Source organism: Gadus chalcogrammus, chromosome 1 (assembly GCF_026213295.1).
Source record: "Gadus chalcogrammus isolate NIFS_2021 chromosome 1, NIFS_Gcha_1.0, whole genome shotgun sequence".
Lineage (NCBI taxonomy): Eukaryota > Metazoa > Chordata > Actinopteri > Gadiformes > Gadidae > Gadus > Gadus chalcogrammus.
This window is the reverse complement of record NC_079412.1, coordinates 6,778,633-6,792,216: the sequence shown is the minus strand read 5'-3', so window position 1 is coordinate 6,792,216 and position 13,584 is coordinate 6,778,633. Positions and strand designations below refer to the sequence as shown.

The 13,584-nt window shown below is 46.6% G+C and overlaps 3 protein-coding genes across 4 annotated transcripts; 2 read left to right on the top strand and 1 right to left on the bottom strand.

The window, feature by feature from the left end:
• The first annotated feature begins 481 nt into the window (after window positions 1-481).
• LOC130379284 (alpha-1,3-mannosyl-glycoprotein 4-beta-N-acetylglucosaminyltransferase C-like) lies at window positions 482-6,687 on the top strand. 2 transcript variants are annotated; one of them, XM_056586027.1, is made up of 5 exons: window positions 482-563; window positions 1,056-1,159; window positions 1,580-1,721; window positions 2,501-2,755; window positions 3,155-6,687. In XM_056586027.1, exons 2-5 carry the CDS (start codon window positions 1,073-1,075, stop codon window positions 4,060-4,062), a joined length of 1,392 nt encoding a protein of 463 aa, XP_056442002.1. In that variant the 5' UTR covers window positions 482-563; window positions 1,056-1,072; the 3' UTR covers window positions 4,063-6,687. The 2 variants fall into 2 exon arrangements, with proteins under 2 accessions (XP_056442002.1, XP_056442012.1); XM_056586037.1 differs by having other exon boundaries at window positions 502-563; window positions 1,060-1,159.
• Window positions 5,551-11,618, bottom strand: cfap126 (cilia and flagella associated protein 126). Its single transcript, XM_056586073.1, has 5 exons — window positions 11,538-11,618; window positions 11,394-11,456; window positions 11,087-11,161; window positions 10,803-10,985; window positions 5,551-5,873 (listed from the first exon to the last, which is right to left on the bottom strand). The coding sequence occupies exons 1-5, from the start codon at window positions 11,589-11,591 to the stop codon at window positions 5,736-5,738; spliced, it is 513 nt and encodes a 170-aa protein (XP_056442048.1). The 5' UTR covers window positions 11,592-11,618; the 3' UTR covers window positions 5,551-5,735.
• A 530-nt stretch (window positions 11,619-12,148) lies between these two features.
• On the top strand, window positions 12,149-13,508 carry ccnq (cyclin Q). Its single transcript, XM_056600735.1, has 2 exons — window positions 12,149-12,736; window positions 12,950-13,508. The coding sequence occupies exons 1-2, from the start codon at window positions 12,481-12,483 to the stop codon at window positions 13,135-13,137; spliced, it is 444 nt and encodes a 147-aa protein (XP_056456710.1). The 5' UTR covers window positions 12,149-12,480; the 3' UTR covers window positions 13,138-13,508.
• Window positions 13,509-13,584: the final 76 nt, after the last annotated feature.

Genomic DNA, 13,584 nt, shown 5'->3' with positions numbered 1-13,584 from the left:
TCTGAAACATTTTAAAATAAATAACATACACATACCGATATTTATGCACACGAGGCTGCTTAATTTACCGGAAATGTCTCCGTTTTGCCTTAACCAGGGCCGTACATCGGTGCGGTTGTGCTCACACCTCCAGATGCCACACAAGGCGGAAACATGGGATCATGTCTTCTCAACCCCTGGTGTTTATACAGTTGTATCAGTTTACAATTATTAATTTATTTTGGCTTCGGGCATGGGTAAAGCTACATTCCGAAACCATAGCACCTCTTTGGAGTTTGAAGTTACCTTGGTTATCTGGTGTGTGGGGGACAATAAATGTGATTTGCGTGGACTTATGACACCAGGCTCCAGAGAGTGGCGGTGTGTGTCACTGGACTGGGACTCTCACCGCGCTACCGTAATTGCTTCTGCTGCTGTCTCCAGCTCCCCGTCTGACAGCCGCTGCTGGGGAGGAGGTGTGCTATAACTTCATGAGCGCCTCACTGAATATGACGACGATACACTTCTGACACCAACACATTTACTACATCGCTTCCTGAACACACACAACACGCTGCTTGTAGGTAAGGTTGTTTGAATCGAGTTTCTCCATCAATGTGATTATAATTGTGTTCTGGAGTCTTGAACCCAATCGATTTTGACACTTGAAAACGTTTACAGTAGCCTACACCGTTAATTACAACACTAATACCATGTTAGAATTGTATCAGCGTTGTAATTAACGGTGTACTCTGATTAGTTGGAAATATAGATAGTTATTTTTTTCAATAAACAATACAATTGTTTGTAAATACTACAGGGAATCTTCCAGTGCTCTCTAACACACCTCGGCCCTCGCTGTTGTATCTATTCTTCCTGAAACATATATTTACAGGATTAAATCAACTATTATTTGCTGCATTGCTGACTGAGTTAAACACTAACTACCCAAGTCACTGTGTGTGTGTGTGTGTGTGTGTGTGTGTGTGTGTGTGTGTGTGTGTGTGTGTGTGTGTGTGCGTGTGTGCGTGTGCGTGTGTGCGCGCGCGCGCGTGTGTGTATGATTGAGCGCACAGGTAGTTCTCAGGAGGACATGCGGTGTTCTTTGACCAAGGTGTTGGTTGGGTCCCTCCTGCTGCTCACCGTCTACCTCCTGGGCCGGTCTGACCTCCTACTGACGGTGAGCGCACATTGTCTCCAGTGAATCGAACAATGAATGTCTACTTAAAACAAATAAAGTTAATGCAGGATGACACATAATTGTAGCGAAACACAGATTTGCAATTGCATTATATTTATTATTTTTATATCTATCTCTGGCTCTTTTTTATAAGGAATTTTTAAATATGTGCTATATTGCTCACTTTCTATTTACTTTTATTGACTTATTTTGTTTACTTTTATTGTCATTTTGTTGTTCCTCAACGTACTGTACAGTGAGAGAAAAAATGCATAAATTGTGCACGCAAGCACTCAACCCCTGGCTGTGTTTTGCAGGGAATCAAGTTCTACTGGAAATGTGAATTTCCCCAAGGGGAGGGATATTTATTTACTTTACTTCCTTATTTGAATTCAAAAATGACTATTGCTGGCTCCACAGCAACCGGGTGAGAGCGCGTCAGAGCTGACCTGGCCCCTCGCCAAGAGTGAGGGCGCTAGTGCATCCTGGGTAGACGGGGGGAACTACCTGCCGCTCAACGTGTCCTACCTGTTGCTGGCTGGAGTGCCCGCAATCAAACAGCGTGAGACGCACACACACACACACACACACACACACACACACACACACACACACACACACACACACACACACACACACACACACACACACACACACAATCCTGGATCCCGCACCACTTAATGGGAACCAGACCAGTCTCACCAGCTCACGCTTCATTTGGTCTGGATGCCCTCCCATACAAAAATATTCCTGCCTGGTGGTGCGAGACAGACCGACCAACCGCAACCGTTTGTCTAAAGTGAGGCGGGGTCAATCTGACGACGGGCCAGAGGAGCACCGGAGAGGCATTTTAACAACAACAACAAAGATGGCTGATGCAGACCGGCGTGCCGATTCCTCTGCTTGTCTGTTTACAATATATCCGTGGCTTAGTGCTGCGTCCCCCGTTTCGTTGCTCTGATTGGTGCAGGCCTTTCCAACTATACAATAAGAAGTATTTTTTACTTCTTTATCACACAGAGAGAGAGAGAGAGAGAAAGAGAGAGAGAGAGAGAGAGAGAGAGAGAGAGAGAGAGAGAGAGAGAGAGAGAGAGAGAGAGAGAGAGAGAGAGAGAGAGAGAGGACAACGGGAATTTATTGACATGAAATCGACATCCGAAGATTGGTTTGTAATTGTTGTAAAGAAATTGTATTGTGTAATTGTCGAAAATAAAATAGGTAATTAGCAATATTTTTTCTTAGTGAAGGCTACATCGAGAGTGAGTGCATTCATGTTTAACCCCCACACAAACACACACACAAATCCATGCCGAGCCTCTACACCTCCCTTCCTCCGCCCAGGGTTCCTTACGATCGGTCTGGCGTCGGTGAAGAGGAAGAAGGGCAGCTACCTCCTGCCGACCCTGGCTTCCCTCTTCTCCCAGTCGTCCTCCACAGAGAGGGCCTCCATGGTGGTGGTGGTGCTGCTTGCTGAATTTGACCCTGTGTGGCGAGGGGCGACGCTGGACGAGATCAGAGCTGCCCACCCCTCCGAGTTGGACAAGGGCCAGCTTCTAGTGATACACGTACCGCCGCAGTTCTACCCACCCCTTACAGGTACAGATCTGTTGTAATAATGCATGCATACAGGTGCTGGCCCAGAGTAACATAGAGGGGGGCCCCAGACCACTGAGTAACATAGAGGGGGCCCCAGACCACTGAGTAACATAGAGGGGGCCCCAGACCACAGAGTAACATAGAGGGGGCCCCAGACCACAGAGTAACATAGAGGGGGGCCCCAGACCACAGAGTAACATAGAGGGGGCCCCAGACCACTGAGTAACATAGAGGGGGCCCCAGACCACAGAGTAACATAGAGGGGGCCCCAGACCACAGAGTAACATATACTGGGACCACAGAGTAACAGAGCGGGGGCCCCAGACCACAGTGAGCACCTTACGTGACACAAGTCCCCTGCTCAGTCTGACCTTGCCCCCCGCCCATCTTCTCCTGCAGCCCTGAAGAGGAACTACAACGACGCTCCGGAGCGAGTGTCCTTCCGCTCCAAGCAGAACGTGGACTACTCGTTCCTGATGCACTACAGCAGCAGCCAGGCCACCTACTACCTCCAGCTGGAGGACGACGTCATCTCCGCCCACAGCTTCCTCTCCACCATCCACAAGAGCATCCAGGAGCGCCAGGCGGTCCACTGGGCCCTGCTGGAGTTCTCCAGCCTGGGCTACATCGGGAAGCTCTACAAAGCGGCAGACCTACCCCTCCTGGCCCGCTTTCTCTTCCTGTTTTACCAGGAGATGCCCTGCGATTGGCTGCTCACTCACTTCCGCGAGCTGTTGGTCCAGAAGGAGCAGATCCTTATCAAGCCCTCCCTGTTTCAGCACATTGGGGCCTTCTCCTCCTTCAAGGGCAACGCCAACCCGCTTAAGGACATGTCCTTCGAAAAGGATGTCTACTCCAACCCTGTGGCCGACGTGTACAGCGATATATCCGTGTACAAGGACCACGTGCCCCGGCTGGCGTGGGAGGCAGGGGAGGGGTACTTCTGGGGGCGCACACCGGAGCTTGGAAGCTATCTGACGGTGGTCCTCAGAGCGCCGGCCGTGGTGACCAGTGTGAGGGTGGTGACGGGCTTTGAAGGGAAGGACGTCCTACTGTTTGCTGTGGTGGAGCTGGGCCAGAACGTTGAGACCACAGTGAGGGGGGAGAAGAGCTGCAAGGACTTCCGGCCATTGGGGATCATGAACAATGGAATGTTTGAGAAGAAGGCTCTGGAGATGGAGTTTGGCTCCTCTACTTCCTGTTTACGGTTGCGAGTCACCGGAAAACATAAAGATTGGATAGCAATTATGAAAATTAGAGTCACTGTCAAGACCGATCTGCACACCAGCCTTGTGAATGGGAGCTGAATTTGCTTGTTTTATTATTGAGCTTATGATACAGACTTGGATATATATTTTATAGTTTTATAATGCAATTTCCTATGGCATCCTTGAGAGAATCTCACAGCCGGGTGTCTGATGGGTGGGATCCAATTTAACCATCAATAAGCTAAGCTGTGTCCCCAACATGGTTGATTAAACATTGAATAGTTTTGTATTGAATCAAGTGCACATTCCAGTTATTGTCCGATATTGTTAAAAATGCTGCCATTGTTTATGGCTTTCCCTGTAAACCATGCATGGTCAGGTTATGTGTTTGGGGCCAGTTACTAAATTGTTATCTGTTTTCTCTCCATACACTGGCCCATATTGTTTTCCGTTATCAGACAGTGCCATGGGCATATTGTTGAATGCCCATTGACTCTAAAAGTCAAGTGGAAACAAATGGAAGAAACGGCCCATTTTGGGTTAGATGTCTTGCACATTTTCCATTACCCCGTTAAAACCCAAAGCGAGAAAATGGGCCAATGTCCCCAAAGCAGAATGAAACTTTAAATATGTGATTGAGTGGCATTAAATAATAATGATGGAGCACACTGTAAAACTTTTCAGCAGGTTCCCCACGATCATATACATACAGCTAGCTTGCTGTAATCTTAGCATACAGCATGCCGCTGATATATGACAGTAATCTACTGGCAGCAAAATGAAAGGCCTGTACTGGACGCCTTGGGGTCTTTCATATAACTTGGTTTGTGGAGATAGCATGACATTGAAAGATAGTTTTCAAGCACGTTAGCATTTAGCTTCTGTATGTAGCAATCACCTAGCCTTTTGCCATATAAACGGGGGTCCAAACTCACAAAGGCCCGATATATAACAATCATATTTCCAATCGCTTAGTCATTTTCTTTAATTGCCACTTTGGCACCCCTAACGCCCCTCAACTACAAGAGCAGCCTTTCATTTCAATGCCCACCACTCTTAAGGCTTCGTTATTGTTCCACGTAATGACTAAGCAATCGCTTCGAAACAGTCGTGAACCTGTTTTGGTTCTGCATATGGTTAACGTCAGGTAAAGAAACAATAAAGACTAACAAAAGTTGAGCACTGCTTCCAGCACTCACCTAATTATGTATATATATATATATATAGTTATTGTTATTAAACAAATATATAGATATATTTTCATTATATATATAGATATAATAAAATGGGTGTAATTTGAGGCAAATTTTATTTTCCCAAGACTCTTTGCTATTGGCAGTATATGGCTGTAAATGTAAATATTGACTGATGAAGTGTTTGAACAACCATTGAGACTCCCACAATGCACGGTTCCTCACAGCATTATAATCCAGAGGGGCAGGGGCCACAGCTCGCTGGGAGCGGGGGTGCCTGAACATGGCTCCTGAGCGGCTCCGTGCTGACACGGAGCCGCTCAGTGCTGTAACTGAGCGGCCATAGGAGAGCGGCTTATGGCCGCTCAGCGGCTCGGTGCTGATACTCTCACGGAGGATGTTACTCTCATTGAGGGTCTCATGGGGACTTCTGCTGGCGACTTTATAGATGCTCTTTATTATACAGAGAGAAGGATGCTACAACCCAAGTACAAACTACCAATGAAAGCCAGCACGAGTGCATGCCAGAGTACAGGACCAAACACCTGGACGTAGAAACCCAAGATCACACACTGCTTGCTAAACATGCAGGGGTTGTCGGCCCTCCTTGCTGGGTGGCCCCTCCACCCCAGAGCAGCCGGGGGGTTCCTGGGACTGGGCTGGAGGTGGGGGGGTGGGGTTGGTGGCGGAGCAGTCCTGCGGTGCATCGTGTTCTGCCTAAGAAATGGAAGAACTGCTTCACGTCCTATTGCAGTTGTCACCACAAACATTTGACCATTGATTTAAAATGCGAATTCCTGAGAGGAAAAGAAAATGAGCTACTTTTGGCCAAAAACATTGAAGCCCAGCCATGGAAGGTTTTATAATTAAGATAACCAGTTGATATCAATGAAAAGTGTTTGTGAAGAAGTCAACAAACAACAAAGCTTCTTCACAGCACTCTTAATCTCAGGAATTCTTGTAAAATATCCAATCAGACATAAAGTGAGTAAGTGGCTCAAAAATAACAGTTTCCCGGCAAATGTCGACTCACTTTATAAATATTGTATAAACTGTTACAACCTGATGCAAGTGTATCTCACTGCAGAGCCAAAAGGACAGATCTTAAAGAGCCCATGCCATTAAAATGACATTTTTCCTGTTGTTTGTTAAATAACATAGGTCTGAATAAGTTTGTGAGCTGTGGTAAGTTTGAAATCTATGCAGTTTGTCTGCTGAATGCAATAGGCAATGAAAGGAAAAAGGCAGAAGAAATGAGCCAATCTGGATAAGGTGACACTGTGACGTAGCGTTGTCAAACTATTATTCATGGCCCTGCCCACTTGGTTGGTTCGTAACCACCCACAAGAATTCTGAAGGAGTCGTGATTGAGCTAGTGCTAAATGCTAATACGTGTATTGTAGTTGCTTAGTTCGTAGTAACAGGCTAGTTACAGAATTTTGAATGCAATGGCAGAACGACATCGAAGTACATGAACTGCGACATGCTGCCTGCCGCCGGTTGCCGCGAGGCACCACCGCCGCGAAGCACCACCGCGAAGCACCACCGCCCGGCAGCGGGCAGCCGGGCGGTGGTGCCTTGCGCCGGCAGCAGGCAGCAGGCAGCGCGCGGTTCTGTCTACTACAGATTGATGTGGAAGTGGAAGAACCAGAGACGTCGGAGAACCCGACGAAGTCCTTTGGGATTCATTATATCGTCTGGACGTGCACACAGCTTTTGGCCATGATAATATGTATTATTTGATATAGATATCTATTTATTATATGATATTATTTATATATAGAGCTCCAGGACTGTAACGCAAGTGTTGTACACTTCCTTGTTATTTGGATAACCGTTCTGCTGTTGGTGTGATAACACGTCGGACTCTCGTCTCTGGTATTTCTACAACGAGACTCGTAGTGGGGGTTATCTCAGCCATGGTTGAGAATGAATTTGGGGGAAAGGAACTTTGGCTTTGACTCCCTGAAGTAGGCATGAACCACAACATGGAGGAGAAAGGGATTGTTGACCGCGGTCGTCTCCCGCCGGAGCCTCGCTGCCGATGGACCACCGCCTCGGCTTCAGGAGGCGGTGATTAGCGCTGACCGCTGCCGAGGCGGCGGGAAGCAGGGCTCAAGCGGGATACATTCGCGGCCAACAATCCCCTTCTCCTCCATGTCGTGGTTCATGTACTTCAGGGAGTCAAAGCCAAAGTTCCTTTCCCCCAATTCATTCTCAACCATGGCTGAGATGACCCCCACTACGAGTCTCGTTGTAGAAATACCAGAGACGAGAGTCCGACGTGTTATAACACCAACAGCAGAACGGTTATCCAAATAACAAGGAAGTGTACAACACTTGCGTTGCAGTTCTGGGGCTCTACATCTAAATAATATCATATAATACATAGATATCTATATCAAATAATACATATGATCACGGTCAAAAGCTGTGTGCACCTCCAGACGATATAATGAATCGCAAAGGACTTCGTCGGGTTCTCCGACGTCTCTGGTTCTTCCACTTCCACATCAATTTGAAGAAGACGCGGTCGTTTGAGATTCATAATAGCCTATCGTCTGGAGGCTCACACAGCTTTTGGCCGTGATAATATATATTATGATATAGATATCTATGTATTAAATGGGTTTCTAAGAGCCATTGCGATACATCCACCGTAAACAGAGCGCGTGGTGCCGTGGCTACAAGCTGATCAGGGCCAGGTGATAATATATATTATAGATTATATGATATAGATATCTATGTATAATATGGGTTTCTAAGAGCCATTGCGATACATCCACCGTAAACAGAGCGCATGGTACCGTGGGCTGCTCAGGGCCAGGTGATAATATACATTATATATTATATTATATTATATTATATAGATATCTATGTATAATATGGGTTTCTACGAGCCATTGCGATACATCCACCGTAAACAGAGCGCATGGTACTGTGGCTACAAGCTGCTCAGGGCCACACCCCCACCCCCCTCCTTGACCTGCCTTGACACGCCCACCGTAACCAGAGCGCATTGTACTGTGGCTACAAGCTGCTCAGGGCCACCCCCCCACCCCCCTCCTTGACCTGCCTTGACACGCCCACCGAAACAGCGCGTTTGGGGGAAGCTCAATGTGCGACAGGTTCGGAGTGGCTGTAACTCTGCACCACGGCTGAATTTCGGGGACGTCTTTGAATACTGTGTTTATGGCCCACTAATACCTATATTAAAGCATCCATAAATAGCATGGCATGGGATCTTTAACCCTTTCAAGCTCCACCTCTCTGGACCGAGTCCGGTTGATTGGGTTTAATGCTGGCCAATCAATTAATGGTTAGGGTGATGGTTAGGTTAAGGGGTTAGTGTTCTGGTAAGGTTTAGGGCAGGCCTATTCAACTAGCGGCCGGTGGGCCAAATGCGGCCCCTCTTAATTTTTTTCTGGCCCGCAAGAGGTTGCATGCAAAAAATAAATAAAATAAAGGAGAAACATAGTTGCATGCAAATCAGGTTTCTGTGTGTAGCCGGTGAGACTAGCCAGTATCAGTACCACACAATCAGGAACTGGCATCACTTATTCTGGCAATGTTTGGCTCAACCGATACGTGTGAGTCTAGCTTTTCTCATATGAATGCAATCAGAACAAGGGCAAACAAGCCAAACTAGGCAAACAAGGCAGTGCAATCTTTCTCACTGACTCACTGGCTCAAAATATCTCATAATGTACAGTAGTTCTGTTTTGTGATGATTCAAACAACATTGTTGAATTCAAAATACGTGTCCAAAATATGTGAGAACAAAATCTTTTATAATGATACGATTAAAAGTGAAGAAGGAAGGAATGCTTCTGACAAGTGTATTCCATGTAGTAGTACTATATATATTAGGTTAACACTGCTCAAGTACGATTTATTTGTAGCGATTCATTCAAGTAGTTTTACTCTGTGTGGCCCATGAACCCCCAGTGGTTTTCCTTTTCGGCCCACTTGTTAAGGAGGTTGAATAGCCCTGGTTTAGGTTAGGGTCATGGCTAGGTTTATGGATAGGTTAATAGGCTTAGGGGTGATTGTTCTGGCTAGGGTTATGGTTGGGGCGATGGTTAGGTTAAGGGGCTAGGGTTAGGGTTAGGTTAAGCCTAAACCTAACCCTAAACAGCTTCTTTCCTAAAGCTGTCACCATACTGAACTCAGTTCTGCACTGATGGTTTTTTGTCTGTTGGTAGTCTTTACGGTGTATTTAAGTTTAACTGTGCATTTGAATTTTTTTATTTTTTTATTTTATTTATATTATATATTGCTTTTGTAATTATTATATATTTATATTCGATTACATGTGTGCATGTATGGAGCTGCTCATTGAATTTTCGTTGTACTTGTACAATGACAATAAAGCTTTCTATTCTATTCTATTCTAAACCTAAACCTAGGTTAGGTTTAGGTTTGGTTAAGCCTTAACCTAACCCTAAACCTAACCTAATATTACCCTAACCCCTAAACCTAACCCCTAAACCTAACCTCTTAACCTAACCCTAAACCTAACCCCTTAACGGTTAAGAGGTTAGGTTTAGGGTTAGGGCAAGGGGTTAGGTTTAGGGTTAGGTTAAGAGGTTAGGTTTAGGGGTTAGGTTTAGGGGTAAGGGTTAGGTTAAGAGGTTAGGTTTAGGGGTTATGTTTAGGGATTTGGGTAATGTTAGGTTAGGTTTAGGGTTAGGTTAAGGGGTTAGGTTTAGGGTTAGGTTAAGAGGTTTAGGGTTAGGTTAAGGGGTTAGGTTTAGGGGTTAGGGTAGGCTAAGGGGTTCGATTTAGGGGTTTGTTTGGTTAAGGGGTTAGGTTTAGGGCTAGGGTTAAGAGGTTTAGGGGATAGGGTTACGGCTAGGGCGATTGTTAGGTTAAGAGGTTAAGGGGTTAGGGTTATGGTTAGTGTTATGGCTAGGGCGATGGTTAGGTAGAACAATCAGGGTCCTGGCAACGATACGGTGAAACTCAAACATGTGTTTTCTTTAGGTTTGATTATTTTGAAAAGCCAAGAGCATTTTGGAGGAGTCACAGAGGAGCGACACACAGCTGGACCTAGAAGTGGAGCTCGACCTAGAGCTGGAACCTAGGGGTGGAGCTGGAACCTAGAGGTGGAGCCTAGAGGTGGAGCTGGAACCTAGAGGTGGAGCTGGACCATCAGTTCTCACCCTCAGCTGCCCCATGAACCCAGTACCCCAGTATGACCCTTAACCATGTGACCTCTCTGTATCTGGCTCCCCTCCTCAGAGCAAGAAGAGAGGGGAAGGGTTTCATGACGCCAGAGAGAGAAGGGGCCCCTTATTTCACCTGGCCCCCAGTTTACCGTTGCCACTAAAAGCTGTACATTTCTATATCCAATTAACTCTCATGTTAAGGGATGATCAGTTAACTGGGGCACTGGCAGTGCGGTGTCTAATCCCGATACATAGGATGATGATTGGCCAGTGCAAGGAGGAGGAACCTCCTCCATTGGAGAATATAACCTGAAGCCTGACTCCAGATCAGGTGTTCTTCAAGCCAACTCAGGTTTTGTTGTTACTTCTGCTCAAATGTTTATAAGTCTTTATCCCTTAAACTGCGGCTTTCTCTACTTCTCTTATTTTGTTGAATTGTTAAAGCATTGCGTTTAATCTAGAGACAGTCTCTCACCTGATGAGGCGTGTCTTTGCTGCCCTCTTGAGGCTGAGTTGTGCGGGTGCGTTTTGGACCACCGTGAAGCGCCTGAAGTCGGTTCCAGCCCTCCACAGAGCGGCTGGTTGGGTTGAGGCCCTGAGGGGGGAGTCGAGCTGGGAGGTCCCAGGTCCCCTTGAAGGCCGGCCAGGAGCTTCCTCTCTGTCACCAACAACGGGGGTTGATCAACACTTGAGCCATGCCTGGAAGCTAGGCGCTGCTATCCATTAGACATGAAGGAATAGCATATTTTATTCTTCTACCTTGGAAACTCCTGGCATCAGATGTCCTCTGTCATCAGCAATGAAAGTGGTGTGACCTTCTAGAGCAGTGGGTCTCTTGACACACACACACACACACACACACACACACACACACACACACACACACACACACACACACACACACACACACACACACACACACACACACACACACACACACACACACACACACACACACACACACACACACACACACACACGTTGAGTCAGTAACCCCACCAATAATGATTAAGCACCTACCAGACTATAACCTTCTAACTACTTAAAGCCCTCGAAGTCCCCCTACCTGTCTGCATGGTTTAGAGACGCACCAGTTCTGCAGTCTCTGCGACTTGTAAGAACTCTCATACTGGAAATTGTAAGAAACAAAAATATATCAGTAAATGAACGTGAATGAAGCCCAGTAATCCAATTGTTGTGACTTTCTGACCTGGTTCGCAGAGTAATTCGACGACATTATTGATGTGTCGGCAGCTGCCTGCATTATGTGGATGTTTACTAGTTGCTTAGCTACGAGGCTCCTTTTGGTCTGGCCCAATCTGGCAACACTGTACCTCAAGTTTTATTTTATAAACTTTGGCAGAGATGTTTCATGACATAAATTAAAAATCTCAGCAGCAGAAATATTGTACCAAGTGCATATATTTGTTATTTGTTATTTTTCTACGATCATAGAACGATGCTCATAAAATCAAGAGGAGAGGAGATTTTAAATTATAAAAGGTAGAGCATTCTTCTCTTTTATCAACTCTTTGTATGATTATTGAATTCGCAAGGATCCCGGACAAATTTATGAAAAAAAAAAGAATATGTAGTTTTATCAAATATAAACCTGGTATTTCCTTCACTAGACGTTACATTGTGTCTTTATAACTCTGTTGCTTTATACGCAAAAAAATATCAGGTTACTCTGTTTTCATTAAAGTTTAGTTATATTATAAATTATAAATACATCAATGCATTTTATGCATTTGACGTGCACGTTGCGTTCACTGTGCGTGTGTCCGCTCCGGGACGACAGGTGGCGGTGGTTAGTGGAGATACCGGTTCACACCACAGAAGAACAGTGTTACATAGTGATCAACATACAACCAGGAGAAAGGGTGTTACAGGTTTTGTTATCATCATAATTATCGAATCTGAATAACGTTTATAGTCAGTGCGCCCTCCGTCACATGTCGGAGGTCTTCTGTTGAAGAGCGGGAGCCTGGCGTGATTCACGTCTCCGCTGGAGTTTGTTAGCGGAGGGCTCGTGGGCTCCAGTGGCGGGCTCGTGGGCTCCAGCCTGAACCCAACACCCTGGTTCACCCGGCGGTCCACAAGCGTGCCTTGTTTAACGTAACTAGGTGGTGAAGGGAGCAGCTCCACGGGGGATGGAGGACCCTTCCTCCAGGACTGCTCATGATGGACCCCCGGGGCAGGTAGCCAGAGGTGGCTCGAAATCAGGGGGGCCTGCTGCTCATGGTGGACCCCCGGGGCAGGCAGCCAGAGGCGGCTCGCACTCAGGGGGGCCTGCTGCTCATGGTGGACCCCCAGGGCAGGCAGCCAGAGGCGGCTCGGACTCAGAGACGGACGTTACCAGGGAAATTAAAACACACTTCCGTGTCTGTCGCTTTATCATGGAATCAGGTAACCGTCGAATGTCATAAATCGTTCTCTAATGTTTATGAAAAAAAAAGAAGCAATCTCAATGTGTCTGTGGTATTGTTTCCCGTAGGCTTCTGCCGTAGTGTACCCGGGCTGACCCTCAGCGTGTTTAGTTGTGCATCATTTTTGTGTATCATCGTTGTGTTTCCTCGTTGTGTATCAATGTTGTGCATTGTGTATCATCATGTGTTCCAGGGGTGAAGCTGGGGATGCGCTCCGTGCCAGTGGCCACGGCCTGTGAGCTGTACCACCGGTTCTTCGAGTGCGTCAGCCTGCGGGTGTACGAGCCCTACCTGGTCGCTATGAGCTGTGTTTACCTCGCGGGCAAAGTGGAGGAGCAGCACCTCCGGACACGGGACATCATCAACGTCAGCCACAGGTGACCTGCTGCGCTCTGTGTTTAGACCCACTACTGGACACTTTGGCTCCTCCGTTTCCATCGCTGTCAATGGTCCCCCGTGATGGTGTTGACTTTATCCAGTCTTTAAAGACCGCTAGGTAACGTTGATCCTCCAGGCTCCTAAGAAGGCCTCACTCAGCATGTCTTGACAACGTCCCCTCTCTCAGTGTTCAGTAGTCGGATGTTATTGACAGACGGGCGAAGAGATTAGGTTGAGTCAAACGATCAGTGTAAGAAAGGATCTGATAGGAAGGGGGAATAGCCAGGAGGGACATGTAGTCACCTGGACACAGAGAGGAGAGTCTAGATAATAAATTGCCGCTATGATAAATAAACACTTTTGGATGTTTTTCACATATACATACTCTCACACACTCACTCACTCACTCGCTCATTTTCTCTCTCTCTCACACACACACACACACACACA

Excerpts from the sequence above, each read along its gene's own strand:
- ccnq (XM_056600735.1), top strand. The coding sequence starts at position 12,481 with ATGGAGGACCCTTCCTCCAGGACTGCTCATGATGGACCCCCGGGGCAG. Across the intron at positions 12,737-12,949 it reads TCGCTTTATCATGGAATCAG|GGGTGAAGCTGGGGATGCGC; the intron begins GTAACCGTCGAA and ends CATGTGTTCCAG.
- LOC130379284 (XM_056586027.1), top strand. The coding sequence starts at position 1,073 with ATGCGGTGTTCTTTGACCAAGGTGTTGGTTGGGTCCCTCCTGCTGCTC. Across the intron at positions 1,160-1,579 it reads GGTCTGACCTCCTACTGACG|CAACCGGGTGAGAGCGCGTC; the intron begins GTGAGCGCACAT and ends CTGGCTCCACAG. Across the intron at positions 2,756-3,154 it reads GTTCTACCCACCCCTTACAG|CCCTGAAGAGGAACTACAAC; the intron begins GTACAGATCTGT and ends CTTCTCCTGCAG.
- cfap126 (XM_056586073.1), bottom strand. The coding sequence starts at position 11,591 with ATGCAGGCAGCTGCCGACACATCAATAATGTCGTCGAATTACTCTGCG. Across the intron at positions 11,162-11,393 it reads TCTCTAAACCATGCAGACAG|AGACCCACTGCTCTAGAAGG; the intron begins GTAGGGGGACTT and ends GTGTGTGTCAAG. Across the intron at positions 5,874-10,802 it reads GCAAAGACACGCCTCATCAG|GCAGAACACGATGCACCGCA; the intron begins GTGAGAGACTGT and ends TCCATTTCTTAG.